Source organism: Hippocampus guttulatus, chromosome 6, assembly GCF_054856545.1.
Source record: "Hippocampus guttulatus isolate MCC_2025c chromosome 6, RoL_Hgut_1.0, whole genome shotgun sequence".
Classification (NCBI taxonomy): Eukaryota; Metazoa; Chordata; class Actinopteri; order Syngnathiformes; family Syngnathidae; genus Hippocampus; species Hippocampus guttulatus.
The window spans coordinates 6,166,989-6,190,554 of NC_141266.1; the positions used below are offsets into that span (position 1 = coordinate 6,166,989).

Consider the following 23,566-nt stretch of genomic DNA (forward strand, 5'->3'; position numbering starts at 1 on the left):
TCTGTACACCAGAGTGCTGCAACAGGCGGTGGCAAAAGAACAGGCGACCACGCTCCAGGTGACCAAAAGAAGAACCAATTCAGTAGTAGCGCCAGCGTTCGGGGGACCCGCTCCTCCAGCACCGAGGTTGCCGCAAGCGAGCGCCCCATCACGGTGGGCTCGTTCTCCAGCGAGGCCAAGACGCCCTGCGTCAGCGTTTCCTCCTTGGCCTGTGGTGGGAATACTGCCAGTGGGAGAGTCGGGAGATGAAGCAGTTTCGAGAAAGAAACAATGAGCCAAAATAAATACATAATAAGACATGACTTGACAACTATTAAATTGTCAACTACTGATCGTCGACATAGTCATGATTCGTTGAACAATCTTGGCAGCCCATGTGAAGATAAAATCTGGCATTTTTGCACTTCTGTGGGCCCGTTGTTGGAGGCAACTCCGGGCGAGTCGGAGCGGATCCCCTCATGAATGCATTTAAATTCTGCCGAGAGAGGCTCGCGTCCACACGTGATCTACATGCAAAAGGAAAGAACTCGCTGGAGTGCATGCAGGAAATCGATACGCACGCGCACAAAGTGCATTTACAGTTAAAGGAACCGCAAGAGGCCGGACGAAGAGCTCCTCTTGCGGATGATCTACCTTTAATCGGCTGCGCACCTATCGTGGCCAATTGGAGACTGCCTCACACAACCGACCGTATGGCCGTGTGTGACCCACCTAACCGCAACCCCCGTACTCCCAAGATTTGGGGTTGCTGGTGCAAATAAAATATTTTAAGGAAACAAATGTAATTCCTAAAACGAAGAGATATCTACAATTACTCAGAGAGATGATTGTCCCACACTCACGTATTTATGAATGAAATACGATGACATCCTGCACACACGTCCGCGAAGTGCCAAATCTTATCCGGGCCTTTATCAAATACACCACATAGATCGTCTGCGACCAAATTGTTAAGAGTGAGACTGACTGAAGGCTTAATATGTAAGGCATGAGCGAATAGCATACTGCTTTTGAAAGTTCCACCCACGATTATAACCTGCCCAGCAGTACACTATGATGTACAGTGTCATATTTAGCGTTACTCATAGTACTCGTAAGAGGGAGCACATAACTCCTACTCTGGCATCCCTTCACTGGCTCCCCATACATTTTAGAGTTATTTTCAAGATCCTATTATTTGTTTTCAAATCTTTAAATGACCTCGCGCCACCTTACCTCTCTGAGCTCATCCGCCCCTACGCACCTGCCTGGCACCTCAGGTCTGCGGACCGGACATTATTAATAATAATAATAATAATAATAATACATCACATTTGCAAGCGCCTTTCATAACAGTCAAGGACACTGTACAACCAAGAGCAATAGTAAAACACAGATAAAATAATAAACAAAGAAAGAAAGATTTAAGGCGGGTAGACAAGTCTGAATAGGTGGGTTTTGAGCTGGGTTTTGAATATGGAAAGAGAGTCCATATTACGAATGTTGGGAGGAAGTGAGTTCCAGAGTTTGGGGGCAGAGCGACTGAAGGCTCTGCACCCCATTGTACTGAGACGGGCAGAGGGTAGAAAAAGGTGGAGGGAGGATGAGGACCTGAGTGAGCGAGAGGGAATGGAGATTTGAAGAAGATCTGACAGATAGGGGGGCGCAAGGTTATGGATGGCTTTGAGTAGAAGTACCAAGAAGTACTTTAGAAGTACCAAGAACCAAACAGAGGCTCAGAGGGGATCGAGCCTTTTCCGTTGCTGGTCCCTCTCTGTGGAATGACCTCCCACTGAACATTCGGCAAGCCCCCTTGCTGCCCAACCCGCCTCAAAACTCACTTGTATTCTATGGCATTTAACTCAGCATGACTCAGATATGACCTTAGTTTTACAGTTTGGTGCCTACTTGATTTTGTATTTATATTGCACTTAATTGAACGGTGTTTGTTTGTTTTTTCATCTTTCTTCTTTCTGCCTACATTCTTGCTGCTGGAGGCTGTAAATTTCCCCAGTGTGGGACAAATAAAGGATATCTTATCTTATCTTATCTTATCTTATCTTATCTTATACCATCTTTGTTACTGATTTATTGCTTTATTGCTGTGTATATGTTAGTTGTCCATGTACAGCACTTTGTATGCAGCGATGGCTGTTTGAAAGTGCTCTATAAATACAGCTGAGTTGAGTTGAGTTGAGTTGAGTTTAGTTAAGATAAAATAAAATCAGAACTATTGCTTTATCTCTTTCAGTGGTGGAAATGTGACTTTTTTTAATTGCTGGTCAGCAAATAACTATTGGGAACGGCCTTAGTCCAGGCACTTGCTGAAGGCAACGGCATGGAAAAACACCAAATCCATACTTGCCATACATACCATTGGACAAGGAGCATATGAGACACGGCTGACTTGCATGAGACAGGACCATCCTTTCAAACGAGCCACTCTCGGCAGGAAAGAATAAAGAATGTGTGCTACAAGATGGATGGATGGATGGATGGATGGAAGAATGGAGTGTCTCCTTTAATCCAACATGAGCAAGTCACACTTCATCTTGAAAAATGTCTTTGTTTCAATGTTAACACAACAGACACCAACAGTGGCAGTGACTAAAATTTGTGTTTGACTCATTTTGATGCTTCAATTATCATCTGTATTAGTTGAATTGTTTGTATGTTGTTGTAGTACAATAACAGGTAAATAAGTATTTTTTTTCTCAACCTAGCTTTGGTATGCCTACTGAAATTGCACATCTGACAATGAGTCATCACTGGACGGGATTGACTTGCTGCACACATTTTACTTATTACCAAATAAATGAATCAACATATTTAAAAGTCATTTTCAAAATGTGGTTTTTGGTTTTCAGAATACAAAATCTGTGAAAAATGCAGAAGGAGCAAAGTCAGGGAGACACAAAATTTCAATCCCGGTCAAAACTTTTGACCCGTGATTTCCCTGTTATGTCAAGCTATCAAATGCAACAAGCTGCTTATCATCCAGCTGCAAGCAGAGGCCTGCGTGTGTTTTCCGGGGAGAGTCGTTAGTGGTGGGTCATTGTGTGAAATGCTCCTCGCTGTGGGAGCTGTGCCATACTCCTGTGTACCACCTGCCACTCCTCCAATCTTTTTCCATCCATCAAAGTTAGAAAGCACCCATCCCCATAGAGACAGAGGGCAGGTCTGGGCGGTGCTCCCCTGGATGACCGCGGTAATCCCAAAATAGCACCACAATATATGTACATTGGCAAACACATCCCTTTTTTCCTGGCACCCTTTCTTTACCTTGGTCTTCTTCCACTGGCAGCGCAATTCCCTGGAAGAAAGTGAAAAAAAAAATGACTCAGCCAGGCCATGCTTTCCACTCTTTATGCATACTTCGGCAATTTTCTACTTCAACCCTGTTGAATTTGGCATGTTTTGATTTTCAAAGCCCTGCACTGCTCAAAGAAAAACATTTTGTTTCATTTTGAAAACGAGATATCCCACATCATAATTAATTGTTACTTCCAAAACAATGGAAGTGCACGATGAGATATGCTCTTACCAAGGTGAAAACCATCCATCCATTTTTGAATCGGCTTGTCCTCACAAGGGCCATGGGCGTACTGGACCCTATCCCAGCTGTCTTCGGGCAGTAGGCGGGGTAACACCCTGAACCGATTGCCAGCCAATCGCAGGGCACACACAGACGAACAACCATCCGCGCTCACACTCACACGTAGGGACAATTTCGAGTGTTCCGTTAACCTGCCATGCATGTTTTTGGAATGTGGAAGGAAACTAGAGTACCTGGAAAAAAAATCCACTCAGGCACGCGGAGAACATGCAAACTCCGCACGGGAAGGCCGGGACCGGAATCGAACCCTGCCACTCTGCACTGTGAGGTCAACACGCAAACGACCCAACCACCATGCCCCCCCCCCCCCCCCCGAGGTGAATTGGTAAAAATAAATTAATTGAGAACTAGAAATCAACAGTACTGGTTCAAGTAATACATCGCAACTTGTCATATCATATCAGTTGTTGCACACCATGCAAATACACCATCAGTAATGTGACATCAGAGCAAAGTGCATACCATTCCAGTTCCAGTGCATTTTTTCTTTTCAAACTCCAAATGGTAAACTTTTGGTGATGGTGTGATAAACTTAGGCCGGAAAATGAATCAGGCAAAATAGTCTCTCCACATCTCACAACAAGGGTGCATAGACAGCAGAATTTACAGAATGATGTCTGTTTAATCAACAAATAATAGCTCCAGTATGTGATACTGGTACATAGCCTTATAGTTGCATGCTGTGCTCTCTACCTTTGAAATACGTTTTCAATAGTCATATTAGGTAATGGAATAATTTGTAAAAGTAACTGTAAAGTAAAATTTGATATGTCTTGTAAATTCGATACACAGAGCAGGAAGGCGTCTGTTTTTTGTTTGTTTTTTTGGACCGATATGTGGGGGGCTGAGGAAAAAACCCCATCAATTTTCATGACTTCACTTACTTGAGAGTTTCTCTCGTGTTTTTTTTGTCAGTAAAACGATGACACACACCACAAGCGAGTCCGATACGAAAGTAGTTTTTCCTGAATTTGTCTCAAGCTTATCCAATAAAATGGTTCAGCCTGACTATAAGGCAATGGCAAAAATGTCCAGAGTGCAAAGATGTCAGACAGCACCCGACAGCAGCCATTTCACTTTTCATTTTTTTACTTTAATCAGGTAAAATAAGTCATTGAGATTAAAAATCTTTTTTTCCAAGAGTGACCTGGCCACATGGTAACAAAGACCAAATTATAACAATAAAACAAATACAACAGTCATACACCATAAGCACATGACACACATTATAGACAGTTTTAAACACATATCAATACAAAATAATTCAACAACAAAGTTATCAATTTGACAAGCAGGTACATTGTCCAATTGCATGCGCCTGCCAATAATCAGACAGGGCATCCAAAAAAGGGACAACAACTCCGCATAAGAAATATTGTTTGATATTAAAATTAAAAAAAACAGCATTGCCGCAATGAAAAGTATAAAGAGCGTGCGCCACTTACGAAATAAATTACATTAATCACAAAGGCTTTTGTCCTCATACCATTTATTACTGAAGTCACGATCCTTCTGTCCAGCTTCTGTGGCTGAATAACGCCAAAGAAGAGGACTTCTTGGCTCATGATTAGGAAGGGACAGAGCCGACTCTTCCTACTCAGGAAACTGAGGTCTTTTGGGGTTCAGGGGTCGCTCCTTAAGACTTTCTATAACTCGGTGGTGGCCTCGGCCATCCATTATGGCATTGTCTGCTGGTCAGGCAGCATCTCAGCCCGGGACAGAAAGAGACTGGAGCGACTGGTCAGGAAGGCCAGTTCTGTCCTGGGCTGCTCCCTTGACACTCTGGAGGAGGTGGGCAACAGAAGGATGCTAACTAAGCTAAAAGCTATGATAGGCAGTCCCTCCCACCCTCTCCAGCCCGCCCTGACAGCACTAGGTAGCTCCTTCAGCCAGAGACTGTTACACCCGCGCTGCAAGAAGGAGAGATACCGACGCTCGTTCCTACCGACTGGTGTCTGGCTGCCGAATAAAAATAACAACAATAATAATAATAATAATTACATGATGTGAAAAACAATTGTAAATAGCACTGCGATTTATCCCTTTTGTATTTATATTGCACTTAATTGAACGGTGTCTGTTTGTTTTTCTTCTTTCTTCTTTCTACCCACATTCTTGCTGCTGGAGGCTGTAAATTTCCCCAGTGTGGGACAAATAAGGATATCTTATCTTATCTTATCTTATCTTATCTTATCTTATCTTATCTTATCAAGAGTGAACTGGCTTAAATGAGAGGGCCAGAGTGCACCTGTGTCTGTTCGCAGTGCCACGAACGGCAGTTGCAGAGGCGCGAGCAACGATAGACTGCTCTCGTACTCCTTCAGGAGTTGGATCTGGCTCATTTTTCCAATCAGGCTACTCTTCTTTGCCCCCCTGGGAGATTTGTATGGGGGTTTTTTTTTTGTTTTTTGTTTTTTAAAACTACAAAAGATCCATTGCTAAGATGGACTCCAAGCTAACTAAGCGCGATCAGAAAGTCACACCCGTGCATACTCTGGCAGTGTGTGTGTTCAGTTCAGAGGAAGAGTGCGCTCCCATTAAAAGAGACACTTGGAGGGGATGAGCATTGGCACGAATACAAACCACGTTCCAATGAAGTTGGGACATTGTGTTAAATATGAATACAAACAGGATGCAATAATTTGCACATCATGTTCAAACTATACTTAAAACACTACAAAGACAAAATATTTAATGTTCAAACTTCATTGTTTTTAACACGGGCGGCCTGGTGGACAACTGGTTAGCATGGCCGCCTCACAGTGCAGAGGTGCAGGGTTCGGTTCCGGCTGCAGCCTATCTGTGTGAAGTTTGCATGTTCTCCTGTGCGGGTTTTCTCCGGGTACTCCGGTTTTTTCCCACATTCCAAAAACATGCACGCAAGCTAATGGCACACTCTAAATCGCCCCTAGGGTGTGATTGTGAGCATGAATTGTTGTTTGCGATTGGGTGGCAACCAGTGCAGCATGTAGCCTGCCTACTGCCAGAAGACAGCTGAGAGAGGCTCCAGCACACACGAGACCCTCGTGAGGATAAGTGGTTCGGATAACGGATGGATGGATGGATGGATGGATGTTTTTAGCAAATAATCATGAATTTAAAATGATGTGGCTGCAACACGTTCCAAAGAAGCTGGGACAGTTTGCCATGTTTTACGTCACCTTTTCTTATAAGGTTGAATAAACATTTGGGAACTGAGTTCAGTAATTGTTGAACCTTTGTAGGTGAAATTCTTTCCCATCCTTGCTTGATCTACAGCTTCAGGTATTCCACAGTCCAGGGTATCCATTGTTTTTTTGTTTGTTTTTTTAAAATACAAAACTTTTAAACTTTATAATGTGCCACACATTTTCAATGGGATCAGGTCTGGACTGCAGGCAGGCCAGTCGAGTACCCAAACTCTTATACTGTGTTGTAACACATGCAGAATTGTGGGTGGGCATTGTCTTGCTGAAATATGCAGTGGCGTCCATGAAAAAGATGTTGCTTGGATGGCAGCATATGTTTCTCCCAAACCTGTCTGTACCTTTTACAGCATTCATGGTGCCTTCACAGATGCTACCATGTGCAGAAAAAAAAAAAGGTTTTGTGAGCGAGTCCAAAAAGCTGCTCCTTGTGTGTGCATGCATGCTTTATGTGTGTTAAGCAGGGAGATCCGAGTCAGCTGCTTGCTTGCACAACACAAGACAGGAGGGAGGTGGGTCGAGCAAATTGTGTCAACTCAATGCTGAGACAGAGGCGGCAAGTATGGCAAGATAGCTTTCACCTGTTTGACAAAAAGCTGCAGCAGTGCATACAAGAACAAAACTGAAACAACTGTATCAATCACAGCTTGCTAGTAATGATCCGGAGTTGATACTGAGTTGGTTGTAAATAATATTGATATTTGGAACGACCCACAAAAACACTGACTCCTTAATTGTACTTAACTACTGTAACCCCACAAGTGTCAACAATGCGCAGGGAAAACTCAGAAGTAAACAATAATCAATTGATAAATATTTAAAGTCACATGCTACTTAGTTGGCCTGTCACACCATTTCCCTCAGTTGATTTAAATAAGGGAACTCTGCGCATTACTCCACCGGCTGTCTGCAATTATTTTCCTTATTAAATGAGGAAATCCAATTCGTCTGTGTGCGCGTGTGTGTGCGTGTTTTGTTTTGTGTTACCCATTATTATACTGCCATATCTGAATTATGGCACCTGCCATGAGCACAAAAATGTGAAATGTCTCACTTGAACTGTGACGTACATCCATCCAAAAAGATAAATAACTGGTTTGTGAAGGAAGCTTGCATGTTATTGGCATTGAGGCAAAACCTCCAAAGTCACACTTTGCTAAGTCTCATATATTAGGCACTCCACACTTGGGGTGTGTGTGTGTGTGTGTGTGTGTGTGTGTGTGTGTGCGAATGTGCGTGCGTGCGTGCGTGTGTGTGTGTGTGTGTGTGTGTGCGAATGTGCGTGCGTGCGTGCGTGCGTGCGTGTGTGTGTGTGTGTGGGTGTGTGGGTGTGTGTGTGTGTGTTTTCGCAAATTACTGACTAATCGAAGGCGGCACTGTGCAAAGGCCGTGGGTCGAATCCGGCCCCTGCCTTCCTATATTGAGTTTGCATGTTCTTCCCGTGCCTGCATGTTTTTTTTTTGGGGTACTAGTGTTTCCTCCCACATTCCAAAAACATGCATGGCAGGCTAATGGAACACTCTAAATTATCCCTCGTTATGATTGTGAGCGCGAGTGGTTGTTCGTCTCTGTGTGCCCTGCAATTGGCTGGCAACCAGTTCAGGGTGTCTCCCGCCTACTGCCCGAAGACATCTGGGACAGGCTCCAGCACACCTGCGACCCTTGAGAGGATAAAGCGGATTGGAAAAGGGATGGATGACCAAGATGTGCACTTTCAATGGGTGTTGGTTTTTGCGGGTAAAAGCTTCTCAACAGACGTACACAAAACTTTTCACGTGACACCTTCTGCGGACAACCTGCTGACATTATCATATGGTGGAAAACCTTCAGACAAATGACCGATTTAAGACACTTGAAGAGACATCCAGGAAGACTACCAGATGGCTCGTGGAAAATCTTCTGGTGTCTTTTACACTCCATCTGCAAGCATTCAACTTGATATGCTGTCTTTCTTTTGTGATGTGTGAAATGTTTTGCTTGGTTTTATAAACATGTGACAGATATTTGAGACCAAAAATGTGATGAGTGAACATCAGTGGCGACTCAGTTCCCTGCCATTGGATTGCTTTTCTTTTAATCACACATGTATTTTATTTGTTTTTATACAGCGTAGCGATTCAAATCCCAAATTATTAAAACCATGTACCAATTTCTTATTTCCTGATTGTGTGTCTGTCTGACATCCTTTTTCAATTCTTCTCTTCAAATAATAATGTAGCCTGTGTACTTCAACATTGTCATTAAAAAAAAAAAAAGGTAAATTGGAAGTAAAAGAGAGCATGATTGAGGTCAATTTGCTTAAAGGTTCACATTATTCCGAATTTGACTGTTGCATGTCACGCAAAACTTTCAAATCAGCTGTGAGACTTTAGAAATTCTTCAAGCTCCTCAGTTCAAAGCATCAGATGAATAAGTCTTTGGGGAGAGAACTACAGCTCCTAATTGAAAAAGTCTTCCTTCATAATATAGAAAATCTGATTCAAGTCTTTCTTATGTCTGTTTCGGTACCAATTCATTCGATGACTTTAGCAGAGCAATTAATTGTCGTTTAATCGATTAATTCACGACAAATTTCAGTCATTTTTCAAATTGCCTCTCTCAGGTTATAACCAGCAAGTGCTTTCTCATTTGTCTGTCTTATAAAAATCACAACAAAAGTTACGTAGCCTGGTTTTAAAACGTGAAAGGGAGAGCACAGATTTGTCTGCACCTGTATGACAAGCACTGCCAATAGCACTCCTTTTTAGCAGTCTCCCTGTCACATTACATGACGGTGGTGGACACCAAACAAAAACGGGGAGGCAGGAGGAGCAGAGTGTACTGAACAAAACGTATTAAGGATTCATTCATTCATTCATTCATCTTCCGAACCGCTTTATCCTCACTAGGGTCGCAGGGGGGTGCTGGAGCCTATCCCAGCCGTCTTCGGGCAGTAGGCAGGGGACACCCCGAATTGGTAGCCAGCAGGGCACACAGAGACGAACAACCATGCACGCCCTCACTCACACCTAGGGACAAGTTAGAGTGATCAATCAGCCTGCCATGCATGTTTTTGCAATGTGGGAGGAAACCAAAGTACCCAGCGAAAACCCACGCAGGCCCGGGGAAAACATCCAAACTCCACACACTCCACACAGTACTTCTGTACTGTGAAGTCGACGTGCTAACCACTGGACGGCCGGGCCTCCCTCGTATTAACAATAAAAAATGAATAAATAAATAACAACTTACAGGGGTACGCTGGAAAAACTAAATCCAAAACACAAACTCCCGAACACCCCAATAAACAAAGTAACAAAGAAAGAAAGAAAGAAAGAAAACTCCATGACAGATAACCCAAAAAACTAGACCACAACAATGATCTGACAAAGACTGACAAAAACCAGGGAATTAAATACAAGCAAACTGAGGAAACAAAAAGGAACACCTGGAAGGGTTGAGGGAGCTGATTGGTTCAACACAAGGGACACAGATGACAAAAACAGGTGGAACCAACACCTAATGTGGAAGGCAAAATACGGCACATAAGGGAAACAAAACCAAATATAACGGTCATCTAAATTAAAACAGATACATGACACTCCCTTTTCTTCAGGGCCTTTCTGATCCTTGAGTGCTTTATTTACATCTTTGGGAAAAGTTCAATGTCTCTGTTTACACGAGACATTAATTCAACGTGGCCACTTATTGCATCTCTGATTGGCTGAATGTATCGAATGTCAGTGGAACGTTCACCTCGCGACAACATGCGGGGACGGCTATTCTACGTGATTTCCAGTGATGCGTCCGCTGCCGAGTCTTCGATGCTTGTACAGAATAAACTGGGAGCGAGTATTTGAAGCGCTCACCCAGAAAATTCTCAGATGGCGTAATAGTTGATGGCAGTCGAAACTGGCCCTACCACGTGACCGGTTCAGGAAGCGGATGGAGAAGTTAAGTTCCTGATTGCAACGAAAAGCGATGGAGGCAGAATGTGCTGCCATTATTCGGGTGGCCCTGACAATGGGCGCCATCCTCTTCTGCTCCCGCTGCCTCCTGTTCCTCCTCCTCTTCCAGATCCCCCTTCTCCCGTGGCCTGTCCTCACCAGCCACACCAGATGCACCTCGCTTTCCAAATAGAGTTGCACGCTCGCAATTATATTTTCGTGCTCACTCAGTGAGCCCGTTTTTGTCAGTTATTATGTTTGTTTGTGTCTTGTTTGATGTCGGTGCCAAGCAGACGTGCACCAGTTGCACAGTTGACACAATTTTTGAGGTGAAAAAGTACCTGGAGAACAGAATATTCACCGGCATGATGGCCCCCCTGTAATATTGGGGTGAGAAACAAAACGTTGAACCAAACGTGTTCAAACTTGCACTAAAGTACTTGTGCATCCCCATTCCATCTGTTCCATGTGAAAGAGTTTTTTCAAAGAAGGGGATATTCTTTCCACCCCCGCCCCCTCCCCGGCCCCTTCCAAAAAAAAAAAAACAGACTGAGCCCAAAAGCAGTTGAAAAACCTATTTTTTAAAAAATAAGAACGAATAAGTTTTGTGTGAGTACATTTATTATCCACGACTGTATAGACCAGTGGTGGGCAAACTACGGCCCGCGGGCCGCATCCGGCCCGTTGGTCTTTTTAATCCGGCCCGCCGAAGGTTGGTCCACAATTAAGGTTCGATGTGAATGATTGCATTCATTTCAATTGGACTTGTAATGACAGACATTTCACCGCCAGGTGGCGCATTGACTTGAAGTTGCAGAACACGGGGGGGCGGGGCAATCTTTTCGACCACCTAGTACCTCTGTATCGCTCTACTTCTACTGGTCTGCTCACAACCCATCTGCAGCGATGCACAGGCTAAAATAGGTCATCAACAACACTTTTGTCATTTAAAAAAAGTATATTAATACCATACTTTCATGCTTTTGTTCTGTTGATGTTTGATATGGACTGTCAACAAATGCAGTTTTTTTTTTAATGTACCATAGCTCGTGCTGACCTGGCCCTTCTGTCAAATTTTAAAAGTCAATGCGGCCCCCGAGCCAAAAAGTTTGCCCACCCCTGGTATAGACTCAATTACTGCATTTTCCTCCATCTGTTCCATGTCAATTTCATGTCATGATGAGTGTGATCCTAATCAAAATTTTGCACAAGAAAACCTCTTCCTTGCATGCCGTTATGCCCACTTGACGGTGCCAGAGGGGATTGAACCACATTTGAAGCCTGGACACATGAGTCAAACCAATTGCATGGAAAGCCTCAATGCTTCAAGGAGCTTCATCTCACCATCAAGAGTGATTTCACCTTTTTCCTGGCATGTGCACACAGTTCTTCTTCATTGGTTGGGCTGATGCTGCTTCATTGGATTAACTGCTTCATGTTTGAAGTCAACTGCAACATAAATTCTGTGCTGACAACAAGCGCAATGCCAAGGTCGTTTTTTTTTTCTATCGAACATTTTATCGAAGACACTATCGTGTGTGTGTGTGTGAGTGTGTGTGTGTGTGTGTGTGTGTGTGTGTGTGACTGTGTGTGTGTGTGTGACTGTGTGTGTGTTTATATATTCGATAGTCAAGTGAGCTCGATGTATTATGAGAATTTATTCACTTGTTGCTCTAAAATAAACAGACGTCCGTCCCCATTGTCTCTTTGTGTGCATTAAAATTGTCAAACTGAAATGATTTCAAATTTGAATAAATATAAGTGCAATCAGGTTATTTGCTTTTTGTTCTGTAACTGTAACGGAATAAATTTATATCGATGTATATATACAGTATATGTATATTTATTTTTTGGGGGGGGGGGGCATGAATAACTAACGCCGGTACATGTATTCCATCACTGCCCAAACCTGTATATTCTTGATTTATGTGCATGCGTGTTTGGTTGTGTGTCCACACAAGTATTTGCTATTTGAGTGTGAATGCTTATTACACTGCTAAATATCTATCTGTCTATCTATCGATCTAGCACAAAAAACACTGCAATAAATTGAAAAATAGAATTAAAATAGGTAAAAGCATCAAAAATCTAATGACTAACCTTTTAAAAATATCCACTCTGACTACCAGTAAGTACAGTACATTAAATGTGAGAAAATGACAATTGATACCCAAGAAGACCAATTTGAGATACCTAAAGACTCTAAATAATATTTTAAGTTGACTTTAACTTCTACCACTGTTTTTTTTTCCTCTTCATATTTGTCGTTTTACACAAGAGACCTGAAATCACTTTATTTCAGATTTTGTAAGAATTTTAAAAATGATGCAAATCTTTGCATTATGCCATAGCAATTAATCATTTCAGCTGTATATGACGGAATGCTTTTTTGTTTTTACATTATTATATTAATGGTGGTCCCGTTTTTTTGTTTTTTGTCCACTTGTTTTCATTCAAATAAAAAAAAAACACAACTTGCTGATCATTATCTTTACATGTGTGTTTATATGTAAGTTCATAACTCTTCTCAATTCTGCACAAGGAAGTCGATGGAGTCAACATGTCCTTTCTGGTCCACTTTGTGGACTGTATTTCTTCACTGAGACTTCCCAAGCAATCAGTCGTCCATTGCTGGCTGTAAATGTTTTAGCACATATGCAAAATGTTTACGTTGAAGTATATTGCAGCGCACATTAGAGAAATACTTAATGGGCTTCAATAAAAGCCCTGGCTAGTCAGAGTTCAGGCAGGTGCAGACTCTTACAGTAGATAAAGCAGACGGGCACTGAAGATGAGTTCATGACAAACACTGTGAGGCTTTTAGACGCCTTCTCTGAGCTCAATCTTCATTTCCCTTGACACTGATTTTGCAATAAGGATCCGGAGAAAAGGGGAATGTCCATCTATTCATTTTAATGATCCTTCATTATTGACTGCTGGCAGGGAGGGGGCGGGAAAAGGTAATGATTCTTTGTCTTTGCTGGTCAATCACTCTTAAAGGAATCAGACTCTAAATAAGGCCACTAATGGATGCCCACTGTGACCTAAAACTGACCCTGTATGCAATCCAGGACTTCCGCACATGCCGGACATAATTGCTGTGATGATCTTTTGTCTCAGTGTTGGTAACAACTTCTCACATCGCAGAGGGTGTACTGCAAACACAAATTATCCGATTGATTCCAAAGACGACGCGCACCGAAACCATGATTACATTATTCATAATATAATAGTAGACCGTTCTATACTCTTTATTTAAAGAAAGACAAAGCGGTTGACGTTTTGGAAAATATGCCGATTGGGTGTCTGTCTTTCTGAGTTAGATGAGAAATTAATTGCACGTCTGTATACTCATTTATAAAGCCACAGACTGAAGTCTGTTCGCTTAGTTTAGCACAGAAATTTGAAAACAGGCCAGATGGACCATGTGCCAAGGTTACAAAAGCTGCTCGTCATACCTGCCCTGTCCACAAGTATGCAAGGATCCACCAGATGTCTGTGTGCCGCAAACTGAGAGAGTTTGTGTACCTGACAAATTGTTGAGTCTACTTGGAAGTTGTCTGCTCGCTGACAGTTCACGGAGAACATATGATGAGGTGACTGCAAATTACTTCTCCCATCACTCGTAAACAGCCTGCTGATCTTCAACTGTCCAAGATGGTATTTCTGCCAAATGACTGCTTTTCCAACCTATTTATCCCTCTCTTGGTCTTTTTCATTCATCAGGCCTGCACTATTTTGCTGCATGCGGACAAATATTTTCCAAAAGTTGTAGTTATAACATTTTACAGGTGTGCAGTTGAAATCAATCTGAATGGCAGGCATGATATGAATATCACAATGTTGTGTTTTCAGTGGAAATAAATTGATGATCAACCAGGCACAAAGGTATGACACATTTGCAGTGTCCTCCGTTTTGCCTTAGAGTCTAAGGTGTCAAACTCAGGTCCTGGAGGGCCGCTGCCCTGCATGTTTTCCAAGTCTCCCTGTTGCAACGCACCTGATTCAAATGATCAGATCATCAGCAGGCTCTGCGCAAGCCTGACATTGAACCTGTTCATTTGAATCAGGTGTGTTGCAACAGGGAGACTTGGAAAACATGCAGGGCAGCGGCCCTCCAGGACCTGAGTTTGACACCTATGCCTTAGACAGCTGGCCAAAGTAAAACCTCTCCTCTCTCATGAACACTTTAAGACAGTAATTCATGCCTTTGTCACATCCCGGCTCGATTACGGCAATTCCCTTTACTTTGGAGTCAGCCAGTCCTCCATTAAGCGCCTTCAGCTGGTCCAGAATGCCGCTGCCCGCCTCTTCACTGGTACTCGTAAGAGGGAGCACATAACTCCTACTCTGGCATCCCTTCACTGGCTCCCCATTCATTTTAGAGTTATTTTCAAGATCCTCTTATTTGTTTTCAAATCTCTAAATGACCTCGCGCCACCTTACCTCTCTGAGCTCATCCGCCCCTACACACCTGCCCGGCGCCTCAGGTCTGTGGACCAGACATTATTAGAAGTACCAAGAACTAAACTGAGGCTCAGAGGGGATCGAGCCTTTTCTGTTGCTGGTCCCTCTCTCTGGAATGACCTCCCACTGAACATTCGGCAAGCCTCCTCGCTGCCCATCTTCAAAACCCTCCTCAAAACTCACTTGTATTCTTTGGCATTCGACTCAGCATGACTTAGATTTGTTCTTGGTTTTACTGTTCGGTGCTCTCTACCGTCTTTGTTACCGATTTGTTTTACTGTTTATTGTATATGTTAAATTGCTCCACGTACAGCACTTTGTATGCAGCGATGGCTGTTCGAAAGTGCTCTATAAATACAATTGAATTGAATGATGTTGACAACTAAGCCCTTTCTATTAAAAAAAAAAAATTGAAAAAGTTTTTGGTTTGTCAGTTTTTTGGGGAAGCTGTTGGAAAGTATCTCTGTGTATGGTTCATACAAAACTAATCTGGATGCCGATACTATATGAGCGCTTCGTCAATTTGCTGTGCGTACGCATGTGTCTCAGCTGTCATCAGTCTGTCAAGGTAATGAACCCTCCTTTGGTCCAACCTCCAACAGCTCTTTAAGGCATCATTCACACTACTGAGGAGACACACTCAGGTATTAGTAGTCCTGCCTGGATGGTCCAGTAGATGATGGGTGGGCGGGGATGTTGTTCGCAGCATTCATCTACAAGGCTCCCCAAGCTGTACTACATTGAAACTGACCACAAGACAACCCTATCGTCTTCAAAGATTACCTGTCTCCTGCACGCTATATGAATGTTTTATCGTAAAAGCTTTTCTTTTTCTTTTTTTCTTTTTGCTAAGTGCCTCCTTGAGTGTTTGCTTTCAACTTTTGATTACTTTATGCCTTGTTGCGAAGATGAAAAAAAAAAAGGCCAAGCCCATTTGAATATAATGGACCTAGCGGGAAAGGTAATCTCCCGTGCATTGGAATGATAAATGTGGAGGTGAATCTCAGTGTAACAGGTGTGAAAAGGTTTGGACAAATTTAAGATTTTGGTCCCGAAAGCATGTTTTTTCACCTTCAATCTCATTAATATGTTGAGCAAAGGGCAGCAGCCATGAGGGAGAAAAATCAAAAAATAACATGGCGAATTCTGTGTGGAATCCATGTCAAGGAAAATTATAAGGATGTGGTGCATTTCGGTGTAAAACACCTCATTTACAACCTTTAGTACCAATCACATTTTACAATGTCCTTTTCTGATGTGGCCATTCACATATCACTTTTCTCAGTTTTATATACACCATGGCTGAGTTTCACTTTGATATATAATCTTGAGTCATTTACAAGAAAAATATTTTTACACTCCTTTGGTCCAGACGCTGAGGTTTCCAGCCCCGAGACACCCCCACCGCACCCGTCCCCCTGCCTCTCTCATCGAGGTTTTAGCAGACACTGCATTGTGAGTGGGGAATGGACGATTGCATAACAGCAGGCGAGACGTGATCGTTCCTGGCCGCTTGGCAAAATTCAATATTTCTCGGCACACTGCAGTCCCATAACTGGACATTAAAAAGCAGCACGAATGCGGATATTTACTCATGTGTTTTGGATTGAAATTATGGACACAAACGTGCAGGAAGCAGAGGGAGAGTTTCTGGAAAAAAGGAGAAAATGTTTTCACATGAAGTACAGAAAGATAAATACGAACTTAAAGAAGAGTGTACTCTTAACACTATTTGCTTTTATAAATACGGGCCACCCACATTTTTATTCTGCCCATTGTCAAAGAGGCCCGTTTAAATGTGCGGCCTCAGTCACCCCCCTTGCAAATCCTTCCAAACGTGTCTGCAGTATTTACACAAAGAACACCATAAGTCATAGAAACTACTGCAAGAGATAAGAGCCTGCTGGTGATGTATGAGCCACACGGAGATGATGACCCCAGATGTTCACAAGGAACCTCTGGGATCTGAATCAGACACTGACTAGTTATGACTTTCTCATTCTTACCTGTCCCTGTGGATTAAAAGAAAGAAAAATGAACACACTCCTTACACACATACAGTCTCTGATTTAGAGTGTGGGGGGGATATGATGCAGACGCTGGAATACGGGCAGACCCCCTCCAGGGGGATGCATCACCGGGCCACCCCCAAAGTAAGACGGCATTTGGGTGCATGGGGGGGTAATTCAGTCCTCATTCAAGCATAGCTCATATTTGGGTTTTTAAATTATGAAATGTATTTTACGTGATATCGTTTGTTAAGTTTGAGGAAATGGAGCGTCGAATCTCTTTGTTATCCCAGTCGGACAGAGACACCTAGTGTTCATTTACAACATGTGCAAGTTAAGGCTTCCACAAAACAAAATACACAAGCACAAAGCGTAATCAGTTTCACTACTTAAGGAGATCACAATTGCTATTGGCGTTAAATTGATACAATTACAAAAAAAACTTGCGAATATGCACTTTCAAAGGGGCATTGCCCTGACAATATATTTAGCAATATGGTTGGGGGGTGGATTAGCACAGATAGCCATTGATCTGATATTACACTCATAAATGCACTATTTTGCAGTAATGTATGTCATTTTTAAACAATTTACCATCGTAACACAAAAAGGAACAATATATGTGCAGAAATAATGTCATACAGCCGAAATAAAAATTAAAAAAAAAAGAAAGACGCCAGAGAATTTTCACGTTGGTTTTATTTTACATTCATTCAACAGTTTCTCCACCCATGTAACATTAGACAGCAGTTTGTATTTTGATGTAACAACGTGCTCTGTTATCAACGTATTCATTTAGAAAGAAAGAAAAAAATACCACATATTAGAGGTGCACTCAAACTATTTCTATAATCATATGTTAATAAATAGCTGACATCTTTAGCATTTGATAAGGAACTTACAATGCAAAACAAATAAACAAAACAAAAACAAACGCAGCAATACATTTGGAGTTTTTCTCTTTCAGAAGACTGATACGGACAGTGCCGGTCAAACAAGAAACCTACCACCTGTGACCGAGTCTGTTTACACAGCAAGATGAAGTGGCAGATAAACACCTGAGGCTACTCAGCTCTGTTGAAGAGTTGAAAATCGGTAAGGCTTTTTAACACTCCCACCCATGTGCCCATATTACAGTCCAAGTGCATGTTGACTTTCTGGTGTGTACAGCAGTGTTTTAAGCACCTCTCTGTCACGTCGGACACTTGGTGTTGCAGGCGTCGCCTGACTTGAAAAGGCCATAGATGCTTACCAGCGGAAACATGGAAAGGGCGCCTACCATGGAGCCCAACTGGACAACTGCCCCACACCACACAAGGGCGGTATGGCCCTCATCCCGGAGAATTACTCCAATTATTACCTTTACATAGGACAGGGAGAGAACAAATAGGATCCAAACCAGCACCTGAAGGACACAAGATGTAAAATACATGAACAAGAAAAATCGAATATAACAATTAACTATGGTATTTATGTATTGGGACAAATAAAGGATATCTTATCTTATTATAATACATCTGCCACTGTCAGTGTGTTACAATCTATTAGGATGCTACGTGACTGAAAATAACCTGTCTTCTAACATTAGATAACTTGGGGTTGTGTAACAGCTATATGAAATATTTCAGTGCTGGTCCTTTTCACCGTTGAAACGGCCTCATCAGTTTTTACCTTTCAAAGATGAGGCGAGAGGTGAATGCAGACCTACGACGTTAATTAAAATAGCGGGCTATTGGTCATTTAGATATGTTAAAGAATCTACATCTGCTGTTGTACTGCACCGCACCATGTTGATATTGTGTCCCAAACCTCTTGTACTGCTCTCAAAAACTGACATCATTCGCACTAGGGGGTGCCATAGCCGTGTTAGAAATCAGAAAACAAATACCGTACAGAGAACCAGATCTAAAGAATCTAGTTAGCCGACACTTTACAAACACACCCGCCCGGCTCAACAGACCACTTGTCAGGCAAGCTCTCAAGAACAGTAGCCTGTCCCAAACCTAAAAGAGTAGCAGGTAGCGGCAGAACTGTGTCTGCCGCTCGACAGATCTACCGCGGAGTTACTCCTTGGCATCATAGGGTCTCAAACCATTTCAACTTGAAGCAATATGCGGTTGAGCATAGCGTGAGCCAACCAATCGCCCTGGAACCTCACGGAAACTGGCATCACTGCCGCATACACTGTTCCTATTGAACAGGGATTTGGCCAAAGGGCTACAGCGACCCCTTGAGGTGTCACTTGCGACATGCGTATCATACTTGGGTTGAAATTAGAGAGACGTGAAGTCATGAAATCCCCCCGTTGGCAGAAACAGATCCTGGCGTCGTGCCTGCATAATTTACTGTAGGTATAATGTTCTCGGTGATAAGTGTTTAAATTAAATGCTTGAGAGTTGAAGAAGTCTTACTATAACGGCAGTCCCAGATGCGCTGTGGACCAGCAGAGGACACGGACTAAGAGCAGCCATTGTCATGATGTAAGCTCCGAATCCAGTGCCAAACACAGTCAGAAGACACATGAAGATGAGTGACCTGGATGGAAGCAAAGAACTACACATGAAAGGAAAACCCATATTTTTCGCCTTGAAACATTTTGATAAAAGAACACGATTCATGAAGTGATTATTAGAACCCCAGCATACATGCCACTATGCTTCTTGAGCTTTAGCTCTAGCAGGTGTCGTTAAAGAAATATTTAGCCTTTGACCAGCTTATATTTGGACTTTCAGAATGCACCGTTCGTCACACGTACCTGATCGGCATAAACATGGCAATGAAACAGGCCAGTGGGTTGGCAACAGCCGCCATTGTGGCAGCCAGATGGTAGGCCTGGTTCCCGTAAGGCAGGCAGGAGTAAGACTGCACTGATGGCAGCACCGCATTGGTCAGAGCGTTCACCCAAGCCAGGACAACAAAGATGAAAGCCACCTCGGAGTTGCTGTATGTGCCCCTGCCAAAGGAGCTGCGAGGTTTCCTCCTTTCAGGCTCGAAGGGATTTAACATTGGCTTTTGCTCTGGTGTTTCTGTGTGTGTGCGTAAAGGGAAAACTTGCTCTTTCTTTCCCGACTTCACTTCTTCCCTGAAATACAGCTTCTTCTTCTCCCGAGCCACAGCTGGGTGATGGTTGAGTAGGGCGAAGGCTATCAAGCAAACCACCATCATCAAGCTGAGGAACAGGAAGAAGACCTGAGCGGAGAATTTGGCTGGTTGATACACAGCTTGGAGCTCCCAACTTTCAACGGTGGAATTGTCAAGCGTTTTGTTCAACGAAACTGTCAAAGTGGCATTGTGACAACGGACTACACCAACACCTTGAATAAGAGCCACCAGCGCAGGCACCAGACCACTGAGGCCTTCGCCTGCAAAGTAGGTGGTGAGGTACTGGGGGCACAGACGCATCATGAAAGGCAGAAAGGTGACGGAGGAGGTGCAGTCCACCACAGAGAGAAGGAAACATAATATCAAGAGGGGCGCACTGTACGGGGTGCTCCCTATTGTCACTGTGTGCTTCCAGAGGAAAGCCAAAAGGAATGTCGCAAGGATCCCCAACACGACGATGCAGTAGACAACCGGCTTCTCATCCAGCACTCCTGGTCGAAAATGATGCATCGCGGTGATGACCAAGGGGCCGACGTTGGCCATCTGGATGAGGACCGTGAGGTAGGATGGCAGGAACCAACCCTCGGGGAGCTGTGGCACAATCAGCGGGAGCTCCACCCACATTCCGTTGATTGCCACCCAGGAGCCCATGCCAAACAAACATGCCAGCACGTGAGTCAGCACTGACATGATGGCGGCGTTGAGGAAGTGAAGAACAATACAATCTGAAACACATGAAGAAAGGGCAGTTTGATCAAATGATTTGGTGGGGGGGATAAACAACAACAACAAAAAAATTGATAGATTGGCTCAATCTTCTTGAATGTTATCATGAAGAGGACTTTTTGGTGAGATACCAGTTTTATTTAACAGTTTTGGAGGTGAACAGGAAGAATGCATCAACTGTCATTCATGGCAGTGACAGAAATGCAGTTACACTACCGATGCTTCAACTGTGGCTTTTTTTCCCCCAGCAAACTTTATCTGAGCAATATCCATTTTCTCTGCTGTTGTCTATTTTTTTGTCTTCTCTTCGCTCAATCCGGTCAGCAAGTTTTTTTTTTTTTTTAATCAAATGAGGAAAACTTTTAGCTTCTCTGCCGAGCAAGTTAACCAGTAACGTTGTGCTAACGTTTTTGCTAGCTGGCAACAACAATCTAAGGCCATATCACACAGAGCTGCGAATGACCGCATGTGTATGCGCACGCCACTCACAAATCAGGTCTCTTAAAATTTGATGGGAAAACAAAAAAGGCTTTGTCTACACAACAGTTTTACTTACACCACATAGACCCAAATACAGTATTCATAAAAGCAAGATTGTGGATTTATCCAAATAACGAATAGAGTCGATAAAAGTTAGTAGTAGGAGTAAGCCACTTTAATATGCACAGGTTGACAACAAAGAGAGAGGAAAATAAAACGTACTCCAGTCATGATTGAAATAAAAATGTATTGCATTTTAAATTCTAAAAATGTAAATGAATAAATACATGAAAAGAAAACAAATTATTCAAGATAAAATGCAAATATATGTATTCATCACTGACATACCCTCTCAAACTAAACTGGGACATTTTTCTGCGTATTTTTTGATTTACAGCTGTTATGGACGGACTCGCAGGGACAAATGTAAGCTTTCCATAAGGCCACCAAGCAGCAACTCTATATTCAGCGTTGGCCAATGTCAGTCGGACATTTCTCATACGGTAACTTGGAGGACAATTCTGTTATCAACGTACTAATTTTACATTTCTATGTCAGAGGAAAGCGCACAAGGGATGGGGCCTTAGATTCACAGAGAATGGAAATCGCTAGCAAAGAATTCACCAGGGCAGAAAATGGCAGGTGGCCAGGCAGACATTCCTCCAAGTTGTGGACAATGTCAAGTTGGCCTGAGAGCAGGACTGGGAAATTCAGCCAGGCTTCTGGCTGTTTGTTTTGTATTAACTTGCACACATAAAAAGCTGTAATCTACAATTTGTTTGTTGTTTTTCTAAACTTACCATGCAAACATCCAATCTACAAAACCTTGCATATTAACTTCCATGACAGACTACATATACTGTAGGTTCCGCTGTTATGTGTATTATGGAAAAATCTCCCCACCCCCTGAAATATACATATAAATATAAAAACCACTGCCTCACAGACTGTTTGCAGCCTGCATGGCATTGCAAAGGAAAATCAGTTTTCAACTGTGTCAAAGAACAAGGCTAAATTAAAAGATATGCACGAGCAACACCACTTTCACAGTGACACATTCAAATACTGATTGTATATTTTAAAATGATCCAATTTAAACTTAGATTAAATGTAAAAGAATACACTAACATTAAAAGTATCTATCTTCAAAGTATTTTCTGTTAATTGCAATGTTTGCGAGCCGTAGAATGTCAGTAATGAGTAAAAAGGTAAGACATCACCTCCCTTGAATATGTCATGATTGCATGATATACCCAGGACTATGAGTTGCAGTGAAAAATGAAAAACAACCTGGGCCACGGGAACTTTGGACTTGTCCCATGACCAGTAACTAATTGTTCCTGGGCTTGTTTTGTGGAAAAGGGGCTCATGATCCAATTTTAAAAGAGTCTTGCGTTTACGTATGCATGTTTAGAACATTAAATGCTTGTGGTATTCAGAACACCAACTCTAACAAAAATGGAGTATTTTCCAGCTCACGACTGTCGTCGTTGACCTTCTCTTCTCCTCTGGTGAAGGATGCCATGAACTTTCACACACTACCACGCTGGTCCTATAAAAAGCAGCTTGTGGATGCAACGTACAATAGACTCACCAAGGTAAATACGTCACGGCACATAATGAACGGCAATAACGTGGTGAAACCATAGATGTCAAAAAGACGATGTATAGGAGGTAAGTGACTTCGAAACCTCAGTAAACGTTGAAACGATCATCCAGTCGTCTCACATTCACTTACACCACGTCTAAAAACCGAGCCGCTTACCGTGTTCCGGTCACATGGAACTCTCCTCTCACGACTTCCACAAACCGTCCCACTTGTATGACTTCACTCTGCTGCGGCAGTCGTAAACGCGTCTATATGAGCGCGCGCGTATATTGTACGTGTGCGCGTGCCGGCTACCATGACACTTTCGGTTTTCTGTGGCAGACCACGAAAGGCGGAGCTGCGCATGCGCAATGACCAGGTATTGAACCACGAACCTCGGATTTGGGAAAACGACCACGAAATTGATCCATGCCGCCCAATAGGCAAAGATGCAAGTCATCAAAGGTGTGGTTGTAGCAGAATGAAAA

At 42.8% G+C, this 23,566-nt stretch overlaps 1 protein-coding gene across 2 annotated transcripts; it reads right to left on the reverse strand.

Annotated features, from left to right (window-relative positions):
• Positions 1-17,863: 17,863 nt before the first annotated feature.
• On the reverse strand, positions 17,864-23,401 carry slc52a3-2b (solute carrier family 52 member 3-2b). 2 transcript variants are annotated; one of them, XM_086114489.1, is made up of 4 exons: positions 23,256-23,401; positions 19,938-21,009; positions 19,594-19,717; positions 17,864-18,587 (listed from the first exon to the last, which is right to left on the reverse strand). In XM_086114489.1, the coding sequence occupies exons 2-4, from the start codon at positions 20,972-20,974 to the stop codon at positions 18,375-18,377; spliced, it is 1,374 nt and encodes a 457-aa protein (XP_085970615.1). In that variant the 5' UTR covers positions 20,975-21,009; positions 23,256-23,401; the 3' UTR covers positions 17,864-18,374. The 2 variants fall into 2 exon arrangements, with proteins under 2 accessions (XP_085970615.1, XP_085970616.1); XM_086114490.1 differs by lacking the exon at positions 23,256-23,401 and adding an exon at positions 23,085-23,234.
• Between the last annotated feature and the right edge of the window lie 165 nt (positions 23,402-23,566).

What these genes read in the sequence shown, in the direction of transcription:
- slc52a3-2b (XM_086114489.1), bottom strand. Translation starts at nt 20,974, where the DNA reads ATGTCAGTGCTGACTCACGTGCTGGCATGTTTGTTTGGCATGGGCTCC. An exon ending in GCCATGTTTATGCCGATCAG is followed by an intron (nt 19,718 to 19,937) that starts GTACGTGTGACG and finishes GCTTCCATCCAG; the next exon opens with GTCACTCATCTTCATGTGTC. An exon ending in CATCTGGGACTGCCGTTATA is followed by an intron (nt 18,588 to 19,593) that starts GTAAGACTTCTT and finishes TGTGTCCTTCAG; the next exon opens with GTGCTGGTTTGGATCCTATT.